The following is a 21076-nucleotide window of genomic DNA, read 5'->3' on the forward strand; positions in this document are numbered from 1 at the left end:
CCAAGCCAGCGGCAGACTAGAACCTGAAAGTAACTCCAGCCAACATAGAGGCTGGTGATTGTCCATTTTGCTCCTGGAGGAAAGTAGCTTCTTGACCTCTGATCTATCCAACAGCGAATCCTCATCACGGAGTCTTGTGAAATGAATGTTAATAACAACATTCTGGTAAGGCAGTGTTCTACATTGCTCCATGTGTGGCAAAATATCCTTTTTAAGAGTGTAAAACTAGAAGCATGGACGATGGAGAGACACAGAGAAAGAGAGAGATGGGGAGGGGACAGGTGCTGCACGGTGACAAGCAAAAGCACCTCATAACCTCCACCTCAGGTCTGTTTCCGAAAGGTGAAAATGTCTCGAGTTTTAGAGCCTCTCTTGCCCTCCGGTGGAGGTGTCGGGGTGAGGTTCGGTGAGGGTGTGGATGACGGGGAGGGTGAGGAGGGCTGGGGGGTGGAGGTGCCTCCATAGGGGCAGCTCTGCGAGTCTGGATGTTCACCCGAACACTCCACGGCGGGGATGTAGCGGCTGTCCCACATCCCCGGGCCGCACAGTTTACAGAGGTCGTGAAGGCTGCACGGGATCCTGGGAAGCAGGCGGAACTGGTAGAGTAGACTGCGGGCCTGGAAAGCAGGACGAGAGGAAAGGAGTTCTAGTTTGCCACGATGCGGAGCCAATAAATGCAACACAGATCGATGCTGATATCAAACAGCGCATTAAAACACCAAAATAAATCAATGGGCTCGACTCCAGGCTAAAAGATAACAAAAGACTCTCAAGGTCAGAAAGCGTGATGTTGCCTAAAGCTACAAAGTCCGCATCGCATGCAGCAAAGCTGTGGAGTTACACCACCTGCATGCTAACATGAACTCACTGCCTGTGGTTGCAGTAGTAACACACAGTATCCATAAACATGAGGAAGCAGGCATGGACACAATAGCCGGGATGGAGATCATAAATCCTCCACTTTGGCATGGCAGCCTCCCATTTAGTACCTCAAGGCCTCTGTGGGCAACTTAATGTGCATCAGTTGCTTTGCTGCAGCATTGGGGCAGGGCTGCCTTAATGCAAGCAGCACTGGATTTGGTTTAAATGTGTAGCAATGCAGCAGTCTGTCGAAGAATTCTTATGATGATCGTAAACAACCGATTATTCTCATATTTGGAGATTGCTGCGTGATAACCTTTATTTTTGGTATGAAGGAAGCGGAGTAGTGAGATGAAATGGTAACATAAAGGCATGAAAACCAAAAAAAAAGGTTTTACTGTGATACCTTGCGCAGAACCAGCTCTCCGTTCATGTGCATGGAGAGATTGCTGAAGTGCAGCAACATCTGGTCAGTAGCGAGCTGCTGCTCTGTCACATCCTCCCCGTAGAGAACAATGATGGCCACACACAGGAACAGGTGGAAGTAGTCCGTCTAAAGAGGAGGAGATCAGCAAAGAAGTGAAAGGTAGAAGGAAAATATGCATATTATCAGCTTCTGTGGTGTACAGTCAGTTATGTTACTAATGCAAATTTAAATTTCAGTAAGTGCTTTGCATTTATTCATGCCTTTGTTATAAGGAACAACGTTAAGGACACGTCTAGGATAAGGATACATCTACGCTCACTAATATTTGCTCAAATGTCCGTTAACAAGTTGCAACTCTATCAGATGCTTTTGGTAGCCATCAACAAGTTTCTGGCATAATTTTCTGGCATGATTATGGCTGGATATTTGACCCCCTTCCCGGCAGAATTGGCAGAGTTCGTTTAAATTGTTTGGTTTACTGGCATAGACCAGAGTTTTAAGTATAGTAAATAGATTTTTAATAGCGTTGAGGTCGAGGCTTTGTGAAAGCCATTTCAGAAGCTTAATGTTAGCCTGGTTTATCCATTTAAAAACCAGTTTTCTTGTGTGTTTGGGATAATTATCCTGTTGAAACACCCAGTTGTATCCAAGTTACAACCATCTAGCTGCTGATTTGAGTGGTTAATTCCAGCAACTTTGTGGAATATATGCCACCAGAGTGGTGTAAGATCAGAATAACTTGTCCTTACGTATAACTGTCTGTAACTTGTGTAAATCTAGATGATCACTGAGTTCCTCGAACCTTCTCATTGCTCTGAGCGTTGGTTAATCCAATGGGAGGTGTCTACCAGAAACTACCAGCTGTAGCCAATCATGATCACTAATGAAAAGTTGATATGATTTGGCAAGTTCAAAGACACTGTAGAACCTTCAGGACCATTTATTAAAAGATTTAAGTGAGTGTATATTTACGTTTGACCCTGTGTGGATGCAGGTTCAAATAAATCATTAAAAGCCCAAAAATTACCATGATTTTCAATACGAAATTAAATAAGGCCTTTATTAAATCTACTGTACACAATGAGCTATTGATGTGCAATAGTATTTGTTCAGTTGTCCATAACACTTTAAAATATCTTCCCCCATGCCTTTATTATAGGTCTGTTTTCACCTCCTGGTGGAATAGCCAGACTTTTACATTTTACCTGTCCTTTTATCATTAAGAAAGCAATAAATTCTTTAAGAAAAGCAAAACATTTTTCATGAAAAATCTATTTTTGGACTAACCCCAAACATTTCGTTTAGCAAGAACTGTCGAGATAAATATTGTGTGACCCAATATTACACGATTCTTCCCTTTCACAGAAAAATCAGATATCAATCAGAAATTCTTGCTTTTAGCCCATCTGGTATGTGACACTCAACTGTCTAAACCAAGGTTTCACTCTCATATCTCTTCTATCACCACCTGTAGCTTCAGATCAGAACATCTAGAAGAGAGTTTGAGCAGATGGCACGAAGCAGTGAGGCTGATATTTGAGGAGAGGTGTTAACCTCTTTCTCACTACGCACTACACAGGCATGACTAACTCTGATAAAATACAGAAAGGGTGGGAAAATATGCACTGGGTAGATCGATTCAAGATAAGCCAAATGACTTTTTTTTTTTTTTTTTTTAAACACAGTATTTTTACTTTTTACAATTTGTTTTTTAAGCTAATATGCTATTAGGGGTCACTGTAATCTCTGGGAATCAAAACCCAAAAATAAACAAAACCATTAAACCCCTTGAAGAGCAATTACAGGTTTTAAAGGCAGGATTACAGAAGCCTGCAGTGGGAAGCATTAAAGGAGTAACATGCAGCGTAGTATATGCAAAGTTTTTCTTTCAAACTTGTGTATGCAAAGGAGCCGTTCGGACTTTGACCTGACCTGGTAGTGTGCCCAGCACGCCTCCCACATGCGCAGGGCCTCGGTGTCGGGGAACTCTCTCTTAAAGCAGAGCAGGATCCAGCGATGGCAGAAGAGGAGTTGGAGGCCGTCCTCCCCGAGCCTGGTCAGGTGCTGGTGAAAACGTGGCAGCATGAGGCGCAGCAGCTCCCGCAGGTACATCTGGAAGCAGGATCATAGAGCTGTTTAAGCTTATTTCTCCTTCTATTTAAGCCAACTTTATGATTGGCTGCCCTTCATAAACTCAAAGTTTGAACAGCAGGCTGTGGAGCTGTGTGGCTGGGATGACCATATTAGGGATATCTACCCTCACTGACATCACAGAGTCAGAGTTTTATACTGCATAGTGGCTCTATAGCGTAATGATTTATACAGTCACCTAACAAGCAAAAAGATCCCAGGAGGAGAGACAAATCCCTTGAGGATTGCATCAGGAAGGGCATTTGGCATCAAATATGCAGCACCAACAACTGTGGTGATGACTTATGAATAAGGGAGTAGATCAAAGTAGCTTTGTACAATGTGATTCATCAGAAAACTGAAAGAGTTGTTTAAAGAATGAACAAAGAAAGCTTAATCTAGCCACTTGCATCTGGTCAAGAAAATAGATATAAATGTCTAAGTTACAGAAATTGTTAGAGACAACTTGAAGCTGAAGTGTCAGAAAGCTGTGGTGTAAAGCGTCTCTGCAGAATCAATTCAGACATTCGTACAACTCACAAAAGACGCACAGAGAAACTGCCTACCAGCTGCCTCTCCATGTCTTCGTCCCGCGGGGAGCTGATGAAGATGGTGTTCTCCATGAGGCCGACAAAGCACCAGAAGGTGTCGCTTTCATCCTGGATCTCAGTGAGCAGCGGGGCCACCAGGTCAGACATGCCCTGGCAGTAGCCCATGTCAGGATTAAACACTGCATAGTTGAGCAGAATCCGCCTGAGGCGACAACAACCACGAACATCTTAGTGGTGTCATAACATCTCAGCATCTCAAAAAAAGCGCTGTAAGTGGCCACAGTAGAACCATAAACATAAACCCCTTTCACAGTCTCCAATACAGCCTCTACACAGTCCTGCCAAACCAAATGTATAGTCCCACCCAAACACTCTCAGGTTTTTTTTTCCCTTTTTCTTGCATGGTTACCAATTTTGAGAAAACTTCCTTTGCTGTTTTCAGACCTTAGTAAGTACTGCATAAACAAAGGAAACAGGCTAAAGATAGTTTCTGTTGTTTGAGCACTAAATTAAAAACAAAGACTGAATTTGTGGAGACGGAGACTGCAATATGAGGATGCCGGTCTCTCTGCTTAGACTAAATGATCCAGACAAATGTCTATTTGACATATCAGTAATAGCTGTGAGCTAACTTATGAGATGAGTGCTCTCTATCTGGACATGTGCAGTGCTGGTATCACCCCAGCTCACATACAATATGAGACATAATGCCAGGACAAATACCAGGAGCCTTGATGAGAGTCACTAAACTAATATGCTATTTAAATCCTCTTGCTCCTCGTTTGGAAAGCTATTAGCTCTGAGTATGCATCAAAAGTGCTCAGACGGCTTAGTCAGAGTCAATAAAGCATGAAACTCATTTGCCGTTCCCTCAGGGTTCAGAATATGAAATGAATAGGTACGCCTGTGCGTTGGGCTGAGGAACGATAAGGCTGGACTGGGAGAAGGTGACAGATAGAAATTTAAAGTGGATGGGAAAAATGAGAAAAAGATGGTGGTCTGACCTCATGATCTCCACATTCGGGTTGTTCTCGCCTCTAAAAAAGTGGTTGCTGCGGTCCGTTCTCACCACGTCTTTATCCACCGTGAACTGGACCTTTCTCCAGAACTCACTGTGCTCCTCCGGGCTCATGGACAACCTGAGAAAAATTCATATAAACACCAGAAAGCAACAGAAATATTAAGCGAAAGAAAAGGCAAACTTAAAGTTGCAGCAGTTAATAAAGCTGTTAAAGCGGTGGCGTTAAAAAAAAAGTTTTTCACTGCACAGTCTCTTAGGAAATGCTTGGTAATTAGAATCACAAAATGAAGGGTTATCAAGTGATCGTTGATGCAAATGTGACTCAGGTGTAACACTAACACTTAGCTAGAAATGAACAAAAAATCCAGGGGTGTGTAAACAGTGGGCCTGGCAGGGTATTTTACAATCAAGTGTTCCACTGAGAATAATACCACAACCATAAAACTCCCCCTATCCTTCCCTGTAGATGTTAGCAACTATATTAGCAATGTACTCTGAGTGTGGCACTAATGTACTCAAGTCCTAACAAGCAGAGGGGATTTAATTAACACTGTTTGTTTTCCATGAAGCCCCACCAGGAATAATGAGCGCACACCTGATGCAATGCCACGCAACTGTTTAGTTTTTGTTGTGTTCGTGTCCTTGGACCCTTCTACTTCTCTTTGACTTGAAATTTGAATTGTTTTCATCACTTTGTAGTTCATAAGCCTAGACAATAAGAACATAGATAGTTATAATTGAATGAGGCAAAAATCTGTATTTTTATGTGACTTTTCTGAGGTGAGACTTTTTTTGAGGGAAAAAAAGTCTTAATCTATCCCTCGTTTCTATATATTTTGCAAAGATGGGACATAGGTGCAGCAATTTATTGAAAAATGTGCAAACATACATGGAAATACAGGATATAAGGCAAAAACAATTCTGGTTTGCATGAGTCTAACAACCTTGAAAGTCAGTATTTGGTGTGACCACCTTTATTGAGCACAGCCTGAACTCTCTTAGGCACGTTTTTGTGTATTGTGTTTAAGTAGTCTTCAGGAACACTTCTCCAGGTTTCTTGAAGGACAGTCAAAGCTCTTCTTTGGATGTTCGTTGCCTTTTGTTCTGTTCTCTGTTAAGATAATCCCACACTGCTTCAATAATGTTGACCTCCAGGCTCTGGGGAGGCCAATCCATGACCAACTCCATCGCACTGTGTGTGGGATGCAGTCGTGGAGACTTTGAGACTCTTTCCACGTGGCAATTCATGGTGGATCAAACGCTCTCTTCAGATTTTTCAAATTTTAACTAAAGAAATAAATTGTGTGTTTTTTGTGGCAGGCTGCAAGTAACAAAGTGCCTAAAGATACAATTTAATGTTGCTTCTCTTCCAAGTTGTCTTTTATGTGTAGACTGGTTCATCCCCTGAATTAGGTCTCTTTTATATGCTTCAATGTTTCACAGGTCTTTGTTAAGTGGCTTAATCAACAAACAACATTACTCTGAAAGCGGTCATATACTATACAAAGACTGGACGAATGAGTAAAAAAAAATGTCCAAAGACTATTGCTCAAGACCCCTTTAAAAACTACAAGAAAACCTGGCTCTTAACAACTTTCTTAAACCAATAATGAACTATTTTTAATTTTAATCTTGATGGCATTGATATATTTTTTTAAACGTTCTTCAAGCAGGAACTGAAAACAATGAAACCTTTATCTGCTTTAAAAAGAAACCTAATCGGATGATATCATCTGCCGGACATTATTCAGGTTAGACCAGAAATGCGATTGACATGATTCCTGTCATGCCACAAGTGAGAAGCAGCAAGTTAAATTTGACATATGTATGGTAAGTATAAAAGCTCAGAAGCCTTATCAACTGGATTATTTGGTATCCAATAACTAGACTGTGATTAAAGGCCAAAGGCTTCTCATTGTAGCAGTATAGGTAAGATCTTTTAAATGTGTTTTTATTGTTTTGTTTTGTTATTTGTAATTTGAGGACAGATCTGCTCCATTTTCTTTTAAAAGTTGAGCAGTCTTAATTTAAAAATAGCTAACCTACAGATACAATTTAAAATTGGTTCTTTGCCAAGTTGTCTGTGTGTATAGACCCTAAACTGGTTCATCCCTTGAGTTAGTCACCCGTTTTTAATCCTTGAATGGTTCAGAAGTCAGAGTTCAGTGGCTTAACAAAAAATCTCCTACAAAAATCATCAGGTAGAAGGACTAGAGTGAAAATGACTGAAAAAGCAGCCAAAAAGTCCAAAAAATGTCCAAAGAAAACCTCTGAAAAGTCTTCAGAAAAGCCTGGAGAGCTATTGCTCAAGACCACTTTAAAAAATTAAAATAACTTTTATTTATAGTATAGTATACTTATACTTATAAGCTCTAAAAAAAATGAAATAAAACAATTTATCTTCAAGTTAGCCAGAGGACATTTTCTTATTCAATATATATCATGTAATAAAAGCTGCAAACAAAAAAAATTATGACAACAGCTTGAAATGTTTTTTAAATGATAGGGATAAGAAAAAGGACAACTACTGGTATGCTTAATGTATGTTCACATTCCTCTGTTAGTTTCGCATATTTTCTTGTTGTGCGCTCACATTTCAAATTCAAATTCAAATTTTATTTGTCACGTACACAGTCATACACAGTAATCACAATAATCTAGTGTCAGTCTGGTTAGTTTTGCTTTACTTGTTATTGCTGCCCCATTTCCATTGACGGCCAGGTAGTTATCACATCTGAGGGTGACACAGAATGAAAAGACATGTCTCTTTGCTCCTAATGATCAACTAGTGGCCCCGGAGGCTGGCTCTACTCAAAGGCTCTTTACAGGAATCCACATCACAGTCAGAACAAGGACTCTAATTACCTGACTTCAATAAGACCTTCTCAAGCACTCAAAATGTTAATAGGCCATACACATGAAACCTGTCCAATTATCATATTCATTACAGACAGAGGGGCACAATGTGTGAAAATATGTGTACACTTAACCTTTTTGATGGCAGGCTGGAGGCAAATGAAGACTGGGGAACGTGCATACCGAAGCTGTGTTCTGTTTTTTTGTTTTTGTTTTATTTTTTCCATCCGACAAGACAGTATGATCTGATAAGCGCTGACATGTTTTTTTCTCAAGAGACCTTTTATTTCACACCCAGCACCTCCCCTTAACACTTTCCTGATTGCGCCTATTGATTGCTGAGCGCCTGCGATGAAAAGCCACAATAGGCTCACATATGGTTTAATGTTTGACTGACTGAGCATTTGGCAGCAGACACTGCAGCCACATGATAGTTTATCTGTGTTTCAGAGAGTGAAGCATACAGATGTCTCTCAATACAAGCTTTTTCTTTTTTTTTTAATACTTTTAAAAAGACTTCATGATGTTAACACTGTACTTCCACAAACATACCTCCTCTGCTGGATGTCATGGTACTGGCTACGCTTTTGCAGTCTCCAATCTTCCCTTTCTTGGGAAGAGGAGTCATAGCTGTAGTAGTGCAGCAGGAAGGGCCACACCTCACCACGAATGGATGGGTCGATACCACCGAAAAAGATGGCCTGGTAAAAAGAGTGTAGAGGTGAGCACAGAGGGAGTGTGTTCTCTGCGTTCAAAGGGCAAGCAGGGGCCAAAACTGATAACTATGAGAGCAAACCATACTTTATGCAAACAAGGCATGCAGACAGTGCGGCACAGCCTGCAATGCAACTATCACCTCACTAGGCTTGTTTATCAAGTGCTGCAAAATGTTGCAAAACTGAAACTTCTGTAATGTTAACAGGGGGGGGAACAAAAAAACAAACACTGCTTTGTCAGCAGGGGGGGGGGAACAAAAAAACAAACACTGCTTTGTCAGCAGGTCCAGCAAGAACAGTCCTCTTTTGCAATTCCTGCACTTGTGCATTTACTGAGGAAATGTTTTGGTCTGAGTCTAACGGCCTCTGAGTCATTTTCAACAATATGGTAAAGTTTAAACTGAGTCAATCAAAGAAGACTGAAATGAGTCACAGGGGGACAGTGGCCAAGACCAATCCTCTCATCATTTACAACCTGGGAGTGCTGATTCAAACTGAAACTTCAGTGTAGGGCTGAGTTTCAAAATGACTTTCCGAAGCATGTGCTACCAGAAAATGTGATGCTTACAGTATGGATAGGTATGACTGAGCTTAACATATTAGCTGATTGATTACGTTCTGACTGATTCCTCAGAATTATAATAGCCTGCTTGTGTTCACACCTGCATACATACCTTGCGCAGCTTATACTCCTCCTCCACCTGTCCGTTCTGGTTGAGGTGACGTAGCCAAGTGGTGACATCCAGCCTTCGATAAAGCCTCTCTTCTGGGTGAGTCTCGGCCGATGGCAGGGTGGGCCTCTGGATGGAAAACTGCATGCAAGACTTCTCATCTGACACCTGATGTTAAATGAGACCAAAGGGGAGAAACACATTGGCGAGGACACTACAACTGAATAAAAACTGTTAAAAAAAATGCTTCCTTTTCCAATAAAACTAGAAGCCAAACTGGGAATTTGGGCTGTAACCCGACCTGGTCTTTGAGCTGAGTTTCTCTGCAGCACTTCCACTGCTGGAACACCTCAGCCAGCTTGTCCAGGCCAGCATGATGAAAGTGGAGGATCTTATATTGGCTTTCTCTGCTAGCTATCACCAGCTGGCCACTAGTGCAGGCCTCGTCACTGCAACAACACAATGGTGAATGATAAAGTCAATAACTACTGTAGTAATAAAGAACCTCACGCAGCGAACAAAGAGCCTGTGAGAGAGAGTGAAACATTACGCAGTAGCGCAGCAAAGTGACCCCTCGCGACCTTTCTCCGACCTTTTGCACTCTCCGACTGACCTGAAGAAGAGTCTCAACGACCTCATGTGACCCAGGTCGACCCTGAAAACTCCACACAATTGCTCCAGAGCTAGGAGCTTCTGCTGCTCCTCCCACCGCATGCCCTGCGACTGGCTGCTGCTCTCAGAGGGGGCATGGCTGTCCAAACTTGAAGCAGAGCTGGCCGAGTGGTTCATGGATTCCTCGCACAGCTCCCTGGAAAACAAATAAATTTAAAAAAAAAAAAGAAAAAAGATTTTGGAATCAGAATTTGGGGGTTTGTTTAATTCAAGTATTTTCCCCTTTACATCACAATAGGGAGTCTTTAAATGTAGTTTCTCTCTCTTTGCTTCTTTAACCTCACATTCAGATAGAAAGTTGTGTTTTTCAACGTGAAGCATTGACAGTGAATATCACAAAGTCAGAGGCCGCTGGTGGAGACACTCCTCGGCTCAGCTCTCCCCTGTTGTTTTATGTCTCAATATGTTTTTCACCAAGAGGCTGAGAATAGTAGGAATGCATGGAGGCGTCAGAGGACAGAAACACACACATGCACAAACACACAAGGAAATCTGTACACACACAAATCACACACACACACAAATCACACTGTCCGCTGTCCAATTTCCCCTGTCATTCCCTCATGGCAAGCATGTTGTTCCCGGCACTGAAACCTGAGCTGAAGGCTCCTCTGCTGCACGAGGAGACACACAAGAACACACACATTATAATCACACGTGTGTGCAGAGAAACATGCATGCGACAATGCCAAAATATGTACGTGGCCAACACAAACACGCACTGCGCACCGCAGCAAACCACACGCCAGCCAAACTGCTCGCTGGCTGGCGTGTTCTCTCTAACGTACACACATGTAGACACACACACACACAGACGCTCAAGAATGGACCATAGCTAATGACCAAAATGCACTCGCAAACACGTCTCCAGACCTGCTAACGCTGAGAAACAGAAATGCATTAAACCCGGCGACATTTGAGAAGCACACGTGTAAATTAAGTTGCCTGATTATGACTTGCTATAAATCCTACACACACACACACATATATATATATGCATCAGAAATATATTTTTTAACAATACAGCCAAGAAGAGGTCATTCACGATCAAAATTTAGTAAGAGAAGAATATCAATTTGTAAAAATGTATATATTTTTTCCACTCTGCTCGCATCAGCTGACACGTTGGCTTCTTTGATCACGAGGGAGGCCGGCTGAGCCTTTTACGCCCCGAATCAATCATGTCTTGCTAATAATTTGCCTGTTAGCAGATGGGAAAATAACAAGGCTGATCAATCCAAGCTGCACTGTTTCCTTATGCTATCTGGTGATTTACTGCTCTCTGTCTCATGTATCATGCCACAAACCAGACTGTGGAAGACTACGAGACGGGGAGAGAGGCGCAGAGAGTTCTGGTAAGAGAGTTAGGCAATGTGAACTATGAAGGAGATCTTTTAACGGACAACTGTGTTTCCCCTTTTTTTTTGTTAAGTGACTGTGAAGGCCCATAAGCCCATTTACAGCTGACATTTCCTTCTCTCTTTCCTGCATGCTTAAGACTCATACATTAAAATCTTTTTGTATATTTCGCCACACAGACAAAAAAAAAAAGTAACAAAGGTCAGAGTGAAAAAGCACTTGATTTCTGAAATCTGAGCATGGGTCATTCACTGTGCTGCGTTCAAGCGTAAACTCAAGAAGTGATTAACAACATCTGTCAGTGTTTAGAGCTCGATTCTATTCATTTATATTAGGGAGCAAAAGTAGGCAGCAGTCACGCCATAAATTCTGCACAGTGTACATTATATAAACAAGCTGTTTTGCTTGAGTGAGACTGCTGTAACCATCATGTCCCACCAGGCCAGGGTGAGATCAAACTGCCCTGAGGCCCTGTGTAATGCTTCCCTCCACACACATAAGGCTTTACTCCGGGGGAAAGTGCTGCCAGGTCACCCTGAGAACCACCACGCAGTGAACAGGCCTACAGAGACTCCCAGGTCCTCTAGCTAATCCCTGGAGAGAACAGGGAGTTTAAGGGAGGGCTCAGATGAAGGGGGCGGTGTGGGCGCACACTGAAAAGTGGTCAGTACAATTTGAAGTTTTAGAAAAGGAGAAAAAACATCCAGCATCATCTTATCCTTTTCGGAAATAATCCCTCAAAGGCACTTTCTGCACTCTGGACACTCTTTTGTCCATGTTAAATGTACTTTAATTTGATTATAAACCAACAGATAAAGAAGAAAGAAATATTTCTGCTGAAAAAAAAATCCTGTTTACCGATTTTTTTCCCCCTTACATAACAATTAGGTAGTTGAAAAAATATTTAAACATGGAAAACTGGAAAAACAAGGAAAAACTAAGATCGCAACTGCCAGACCAAATATACGTAACAAATGGTTGCAAACGTTTTCAGGCGTCACAGTAAAAAACCACTGTTCTTAGACATAATCATATACTAAACGTTCCACAAAGTGCAGCCCCAAGAAGGCAGTACGCATTGACAGCATCATAAACTAATGTTAAACTTTAAAGAAACTTGTTAAGAAGCTCGACAGAGATTGCTGCAGATTTCTCTCTCTCCCTCTTTTTTGCCCTCTCCCACCGCTCTCCTCTTTCTGCCCCCCCTTTTCATCCGCTCTCACTCTCATTCGCAGAGCTTTCTCTTTGAATGATTCCAAGTGACATGTTTCCAGTTCCTGGCCCCTTAACAGTGTCAATTAAAGCAAGAGAGAGAGAAAGAGAGATTGAGTGGGTTCCAGGGTTTTGGCTGCTGCTCTGCTCTCTTCAGTCCTCTAATCCAGAGAGCTGACATTCAGCCCAGCACAACAACCCTGGGAGCACTGAGAATCAAAGGGCTTCACACAGACTTTAGGAAGGGGAAGGGGAAAGGGGGTGGTGGTGGTGGGCCGAAGTATTTGAGAGGTGGACAACACCAAACGATACAACAACTCGAGAATATGCAAAAGGAAGAGATGTGAAATAATAATAATGAGAAAAGTGGGAGGAGTTGACAGATATGGAGAACAGAGGAGAATCCAAAAGAAGAAGAAAAAGAAGGAGGGGGGAAAAAAATAACAGGCAGAGGAAAAGATGGATACAGTGCCAGAGAGCTGTGAAGAGACACCAACAGCAAGTGAGGCAGAGAGTTTTGGATGAAGAGAGGGACGGAGTAAAGGTTAGAAGCTGTGAAGCAAAGAGCAATGCCAAGTCACACACTGACTGCACTTACAGCGAATGTGAAAAAGTGGCTAAAAACACTTAAAGTCACACTGTCTCACTCTCTCGCTTTTTTTTTTCTTTTTTGGTGGGGGTGGGGCGGTGGGGGGGGGGGGGGGGGGGGGGGGACGACACTGACACAGGCTTACACATTTCTGGGCAACATATCAGGCCACATAGCTGCGTGAGGAAACATCCGCGAAGGGAATCATAAAATCACACGACCGCGAGGTCTGAACAGCAACGCAATTACTGTACAGATGGCTCCCCTGACTACAGAACAGTGTGTGGAGGGATTGTGGTTTGGCTTGCTTTATTTTTGTTTGTTTTTTTAGGATTTGGAGACTTATTTAAAGACCTCTGTGACATTACACAGCATTTAGATCGAAGGCCAATTTAAATAAAAATTGAAATTGTGAAGCCTGATAACATTTCATGGTTCCTGCTGAAGTCATCTACCTGCTTTCAGGTCGCTCGGGACATTTAGCTGTAGTGCAGTGAGCCACCTTGTGGCTTCAAACTGTAAACCAGCTCACATGCAATCAATTCTTTTCTTTTTGGCTCCACCTTCTGGTAGCTTAGGGCAACTAAAAAAAACAATTTGTGAATAAAAATAACACAAAAAATTACAGTAAGGGAAAATTTAACATTATGTTATTCGAAGCCACAACAAGAAAGGGAAAGAAATCAATAATTTTGACTTTATGGAGCAACTTAGCTGATATTAAATAGAATGAAATATTTACTATAAATTTACTTTGGAGTACCACTGAATACCTCGAGGAATGTAGGAACAGCCCACTAATATAGCCTCATTCGCTTTTAAAAGAAACACACACAATCTCATAATATTTATAACACAATCTACTCACACAACACTTCCATGATCTTTAAATGTATGCAAAAATAACCCAAAATAACCCTTCCCATAAGTTAGTTCCTAAACACGTGGCAGGCTCAGTCTGAAAAAAGCTGTCCAAAGTTTTTGATTATATTTTCTTAAAACTGCGCATAACAGGCTTTGAATGTGTTAGTTCCTGTTTGGTGACTGGTTAGAAGTGTTATCCAGTCAACAGAGATGTGTGTATGAACCCTGCTGTATGAAACAGAAGTGTAAACGGTTTAGCTTCACCTTTCTTTGTTTGTTAAATAAACTTGAGAACCTGGACAACAACGGGTCAGTTACTGTAGTTTTCACACAGTGTCTTTATTTTTATGATAACAAATACAAACACAAAACAATATGTAAAATGCTAAGTCACACCATCCCTCAAAAAACCCCAACAAATAATTACATTCGAATAATTTTAAAACTGAGTTTGCACGCACTGAAGGATTTAGTGTTGCATTGTGCTTAAAATTTATTTTTATATATATATATATATATATATATATATATATATATATATATATATATATATATATATATATATATATATATATATATATACACACACACACACATACACATACACACACACATTAGGGGTGCAACGATACTCGTATCGATATTGAACCGTTCGATACAGTGCTTTCAGTTCGGTAAGCATATGTATCGAACAATACAAATTTTTTAATTTATTTTATCAACTTTGCTTCTGACGATGCTGTCTGTGTTGAGAGCTCACTGGATCTGCGTTCGACTACTCCGCCTAGGCTGCACTGTCGAGCGCAGATCCACTGAGCACAGCACAAGCTAGCAAGACAGAAGCTAAGCTCATTGCAACATGGGAAATTGAACCTCCCCCACCCTCATTCAGATCTGGCCTTTGGAACTATTTCATCATTCATCTATTCCGTCATTTAGACAGCCGTTAGCACATGATTCTCCTTATGGGGACCTGATATGTTTAATATGCTGCTGAGAATATAGCCCAGAAGAAGCGTATAGTATAGCTTTTATTTTGGAAAGAGCCATTTCTCTGTAATAAACTCTCTTTTCCAAAGATGAGGGATTTCTGCAACATTAAATTTAAAAACTGAACGTTTGAGTTAAAATATATATTTATAATTTTAATAAATGACAAATTAAAAAGGCATGAACATTTTTTTTGTATCGAAAAAATATCGAACCGTGACACCAAGGTATCGAACCGAACCGTGAATTTTGTGTATCGTTGCACCCCTAATATATATATATATATATATATATATATATATATATTAGGGGTGCAAAAAAAATGTTCATGCCTTTTTAATTTGTCATTTATTAAAATTATAAATATATATTTTAACTCAAAAGTACAGTTTTTAAATTTAACCCTAACCCTTGTGCGTGTTTTTTATTTTGACAGCGAATGCGCACCTGCGGACCACTTATGTGCAGCCCTGGTTATATAGCTCGTCATATTGCAGCCACAGAAATTATTTTGTCCATGAAACCATAAAGCTGCACTTTCTTTTTGCCTTATAGTCTGATTTGTCATAACTTCTCCGTTTTGTGGTAAGCTTTTCTTTGGCTGTCACTTCTTCACCCTGACCTGTCTTATTTGGCTCAGCAGAACTGAAATGCTTTTACACACGGACTCACATAAGCTCAGCGATTCTCTGCGCGATCAACCTCTCACATGTTTAAGCTGCAGGAGATTTCACTTGTCATGTTTGCATAGTAAGCTAACGATTAATAAGACGATGTCAGAGGAATTGGTGCACAAATTATCATCACTCACAGATCAGTGCTGTCGCTCTCTATACACAGTTCGTGCGATTGCAAAGTGAAAGCAAAAAAACAAGCGCAAATTCAAACGCAATTTCAATATGTCACATATTGACAGTGGCTCACCGATGCCAATGACATAATTACCCAGCTACATTTCTGAAAGAATGCAAAAGCATTGACATATATTTTTCCTTCCTACAATAGCCCGACGGGCAGGGCAGAGATAGATTTTGGTAGCCCGACTGAAAAAAATCGCTAGCTCCAGGACGTCGGGCTAGCGATATTGCAAGCCCTGTATCTGATTGAGGAATCACTCATCTTTGGAAAAGAGAGTTTATTACAGAGAAATGTCTCTTTCCAAAATAAAAGCTATACTATCCGCTTCTTCTGGGCTATATTCTCAGCAGCATAAGGAGAATCATGTGCTAACAGCTGTCTAAATCACTCGTTAGTAGCATGCTTATATATATATATATATATATATATATATATATATATATATATATATATATATATATATATATATATATATATATATGAGAAGGAAAAAAGTGACCTGACCAATTAGTGTGTTTTCGTAATAATAATAATAATAATAATAATAATAATAATAATAATAATAATAATAATAATAATAATATTTTTTAATAATTATTATTTTTACTCAACCTTGAAGGGAAAAAAAAACATACAAAATTAAACAGTTTAAACTCTCCTATGTATAACTAATAATAAAGATTATTGTCTTTATTCAGGACAAGGTTATAAGTTGCCTCTAGCTACTAAAAAGCTGTATAAAAGATAATTTGTGCCAAATGCAACATTTGCTCATAATTGTCAGTCTTTTTATTATTAATTGATTTGTGACTTGGTGAGCCAAATTTTCCACTAATGTGGGCAATAAATTTATTCTATTCTATTATTAATAAGGCAACTTTCAATCCTCTCACTGACCTGCTCTCGTTGTCCAGGAAAACGGAGCCACTGCTTTCACAGAGGGCCTCACTAACGGGGGACAAGCAGAAGGGAGAGGAGAAGGTGTCCGAGTCCGAACCCATAGTGCTGTCCCGGCTCACTTCATCAGACAGCTCACAGGAGCCCTCGTCGCCTTCCTCCCCACCTGAGGGGAGCTGCTGCTGGTGTGAGGACGGATCGGCTCCAGCCTCGACCACCAGGCTGTGGCTCTCTGTGGAGGTGCTGCTCGTAATGTTCCTCTCCTCATCCTCGTCTTCCTCCTGGGCTGCTGGGGGACGGGAGTGAGGTCTGGAAAGGATGTTTATAAATTGAGTTCCTTGAGAGTATTTCAGTTCATGCTTTACTGAAAACTGCTTCCCACTACTGTGTGGTGCTGATCGAGATATCAGCACCGCATAAACAACCCAGAGACACATTTTAAGTAACACGTTCTTGTACCGTCTGCCTCTGCGGCGGGCGTTCCTGCGTACAGGCGAGCTCTCCGGAGTGATGTATCGCAGCGCCTCTTCATCCTGCCTCTGGATGCGGGAGTTGGGGACCCAGGTCAGGATAAGAGTGGTGCCCAGGCTCTCATCCTTCTCCACATGGACACAGAGGTAGCCTGCAGAGGGCAACAAAACCTTGATCGTGTTATGACTAATTATGGTGGAGGTAATTTGGGAATGTAAGAAGAGCTTGTGAAGCATTTTATATATAGCAGCCAATTTAAAACAAACACGTAACTCGAGAACAGGGAGATGATGATGACAGAGGAAGTGTTGCTCATATATGCCAGGAAAAAAGACAACACGTATTCAAAACCACTCCACTAGCCGTGTACGGTCTTTACATGTATGAATAAGGCAAGTAGACAAAGGTAAAGCAATTCAACTAACGACCAAAGGCTTCATAAAACAGAGGAACAGCTCTTGTTTGAATTTATGAGGCAGTACAATAAAAACCTGAATGAAGTTTACAGCAGCTTATCGGACACAGCTATAAATGTCACATGGTTTAGAGCCCCTTTAATCTTACCTTTTAGATAGAGGTTAGAAGTATAACTCTAGCTATTTTAACCTTGATTTCAAAGCAAAAGTGTGCTCTTTTGGATTAGCAGCAGTATCAGTGAGGTTTATATAGGTTTATATTAAATCAAGTGCCTTTTTACTCAATTAAATTTACTGCTCTTTTTATATTTTTAAAACGTCGTCTCACATTTTCTTCTTCATTTATCGTTTTATGGTTTTCATGTTTGTCTTTTTATATTCCCTTGTGTTTCTTCTATATCTAAATGCATGATAGCTAAAAGAGTGTGACATCGCTTGCTTCACAGTTGAACACTTTCCCCAAACAGGCAAATTTATATTCCATCTATTCAAATCCAAAGGTTATCACTAGATCATTTCTACATATTTGACACTGGTGTGAAATTCTATCATCGCTGGCATGTGGATTGTTGAGTTGTGGTCACAAACACGTTTTATTAGGTCAAAGTGACCTTGACCTTTGACTGTTGAGTTCATACTTCAATCCAATTTGTGCTTTTTGCATTCACATACAGTGCTTTGCACCCCTCATTTCTTTACATTTTGCTTCTAAGGAGCCAGACTTTTTTTTTTTTTTTTTACATGGTCTTGAGCAGTAGCTTTTCAGGCTTTCTGAATATATTTTCAATTATACCAGGGGAACACTTTTGTTGGTTAAGCCACTTAACACTGACCTGGGAGTTACTCAAACATACAAAACAGCACCTAACCAAAGGTAGCCAAAGATAAGACAGTTGGACGAGTGTGAAATGTTTGCACCAACAAAGTGATTTCTACAGAGCCATGAGGTGAAAACATTTGAGGAAGAGACAAGAGAAGAAGTGTCAGGCGTTAACAAAAAAATAATAATTATAATAATTCAGCAAAAGGACATCTAGTCCTTTTAGTGAATTATTATAATTTTTATTAATTAGTATAATTCCAGCTATAATTTATAGCTGGAGAGTGTCTGAAAGTCACATCCTATTCAGCTGATCAATGAACTGTTCACAGAAGCTTTGTCGGGGTGGCTGTTAAGAAGAAAAAGAAGGCTGAGAACTTGTCAATATCTAAGGAGGAGGTCGGGAGAGAGGGATAACAGTGTCTAGACCCATCTGTAAAATATGATGGAGACTGTCATGGTTTGGTGCTGCATTTCAGCCCGTGTTGGGGATTTTGTCAAAACTGAGGTACAGAAAAATACCTTCAGATTTTCATCCACCATAAGTATCTGAAAGATGTCTGACGTGGCACCTGCTTTATTTTTCAGTATGACAGCGTTCCCAAAATACACGGCCAATACGTTAAAAGCTTACAGGGATAGAAAAAACACAGAGTGGAACATTAGCCACGGACTGGCCAACCCAGACCCCAGACCTCAGTGTGGGATCATCTTGACAGATAGAGGAACAAAAGGCATCCAACATTCAGAGAAGAGCTTTGAATATCCTTCAAGAAGCCTGGAGAGCTATTCCTGAAGACTGCTTAAAGAAATTACAAGAGAGATTGCTAAGAGTTCACGCTGTGCCGTGACACTAAATATTGACTTTTAACTGCTGTGTTTGCCTTATATATACTGTAAATTGCTGCACCCATTTCCCATTTTTTAGCAAAATAAAAAGAAATGAAGGGTAAATCAAGACTTTTGCACAGTAGTGTAATCTCCTGGAGTTTCTCAAATAACATGTTCTGAAGAACGAGGCATGTCACATTGACCGTCTTTGCACTTTGACCAGTTGTGCCAAACCGCCAAAGAGATATCACATTCACAAGTTGGAATGAACACACATCCCCCAAAGTATAACACCTCCGGTTGTGGTGGCTGCCAGCGCCGAGGTGTAAAAAGCACTTCCATGCCAGCTACAGATAGATAAAACACAATGTAATGTAATGCATGCGCTGCAAATACAACACAATCAAACAGACAAATGCACTGCAAAGTCAGTAATACCCTGCAAAAAAGTCTAAGTAACAGCTGGGGACAAATAGCTGACTTGAGCAAATTAAAAGGGTACAAAACACTTAACAAGTGTCTCAGCCATTTTCACTTTTTCATCATGACCTCTATAAACAACTGTATTACTGTCTTGGCTACTTGCAGCACATTTATGTATTTTCTTCTGTTGTATTTGTCAAGTTGAAAAGTTTAGAAGAAGAAACACTTGGTTCAGTCTAACCTGGGTGGTGCTCAGCCAGGCCAGGCAGGGGCTCCGCGGGGTGCACGCAAACATTATTTTTGGAGAAGATAATCTCGCCATCCAGTCCCGAGCGTAACGATGAGCCCCCCGCCCCAGGGTTAAAGGTCAGGAGGTCGGAGGCCTTGGAGGAGGCACGCCGTAGGAGCCGACCCAAAGACATCTCCTCAGGCACCAGGACACTGCGCCCATCCTCTGAATATGAGAGATTAGGGAGTAGAAAAAGTCATCAGGTGAAGGGGAGGATATAAAGGAAAAATTAAAAGTATAATTTCAGTAAGGTAAATATTTGACAGAAGGTGCAGCACAAATTGGTTTAAGAGCTGCACTGATCCTCCGTCACACGTGTGCTAGTATTTACTGCAGTGTCCTTACTGCAACGCCCAGCCCTACAAGGATCCCCTCTCCCCGCCGTACTTGTTCAGCACTTCCCCATCCCACATTTTCTCTGCCGTGCACCTGCGCTCCCAAACACATTACCACCTTCTGCATACTGTACTACTGTGTAGCCGAGGGTGTCCCACCTTTTGCAAACAGCACACACATATGCCGTTGTGTGTACACACACGGAGAGAAAGACGTGCGCAAACACACTTTACTCCATCTGTGTGAAATTCAGGGCAGTTATCAGTAGCCAGCAGATGACATCAATGCCAGCAATGAATTGGGATCAGCTTGTCACACCAGCAGTGTTTAACTTGTCTGCTTTAGAAAGAAAGCTTTGTGCGATGTCAAGTTAGATGTAACAGGGCTCTTTTGAAGCTTCTGCTTCAGCGTGTTGTTGAAGGCTTTCGTCAATGATAAGGTTTAAAGGGGATCTTAGTTTGCAGACTCAAAGAAAACTAATTAAAGCCTTACTTTTGCATTTAACTTCTCTTCATTGACATCAAAGAACTGCAGAATGCAATGATAACTTTTATTTATCTTAGCTGTGCCTGTATCTTTGAATCCAATGCAAGTGTGTAACCTTGTTCTCTTGCAGGCTGAACACCCCGGCATGTACTCCTCACTATCTGAGGAATGTTCCCTGCTTTTTCCTCAGAGGGCATGTTTACCTCTGCTTGATTAAGAAGCCACCCCACTTCCTGATGCCAGGCCCCAGACAGGAAAGCTACTGGCACGAAATCCGGTGCAGGACCACTTTTTTGGGGGGTGGGGGTTAGAAAGTGTCTGTGGTTTCTT

At 41.1% G+C, this 21076-nt stretch overlaps 1 protein-coding gene across 1 annotated transcript; it reads right to left on the reverse strand.

Annotated features, from left to right (window-relative positions):
- Positions 1-323: 323 nt before the first annotated feature.
- On the reverse strand, positions 324-20057 carry tbc1d16 (TBC1 domain family, member 16). Its single transcript, XM_085352389.1, has 12 exons — positions 19877-20057; positions 17134-17296; positions 16675-16983; positions 9847-10041; positions 9535-9682; positions 9237-9401; positions 8399-8547; positions 4974-5108; positions 3985-4171; positions 3221-3400; positions 1268-1414; positions 324-617 (listed from the first exon to the last, which is right to left on the reverse strand). Exons 1-12 carry the CDS (start codon positions 20055-20057, stop codon positions 324-326), a joined length of 2253 nt encoding a protein of 750 aa, XP_085208515.1.
- Positions 20058-21076: the final 1019 nt, after the last annotated feature.

The sequence above is a fragment of the Diplotaxodon limnothrissa genome, linkage group LG4 (genome assembly GCF_057381915.1).
Source record: "Diplotaxodon limnothrissa isolate DT_005_m linkage group LG4, D_limnothrissa_male_GT1.1, whole genome shotgun sequence".
NCBI lineage: Eukaryota > Metazoa > Chordata > Actinopteri > Cichliformes > Cichlidae > Diplotaxodon > Diplotaxodon limnothrissa.

What these genes read in the sequence shown, in the direction of transcription:
- tbc1d16 (XM_085352389.1), bottom strand. Translation starts at nt 20,057, where the DNA reads ATGTCTTTGGGTCGGCTCCTACGGCGTGCCTCCTCCAAGGCCTCCGAC. An exon ending in CCGAATGTGGAGATCATGAG is followed by an intron (nt 4,172 to 4,973) that starts GTCAGACCACCA and finishes TTGTCGCCTCAG; the next exon opens with GCGGATTCTGCTCAACTATG. An exon ending in CGTGCTGGGCACACTACCAG is followed by an intron (nt 1,415 to 3,220) that starts GTCAGGTCAAAG and finishes CCTCCTCTTTAG; the next exon opens with ACGGACTACTTCCACCTGTT.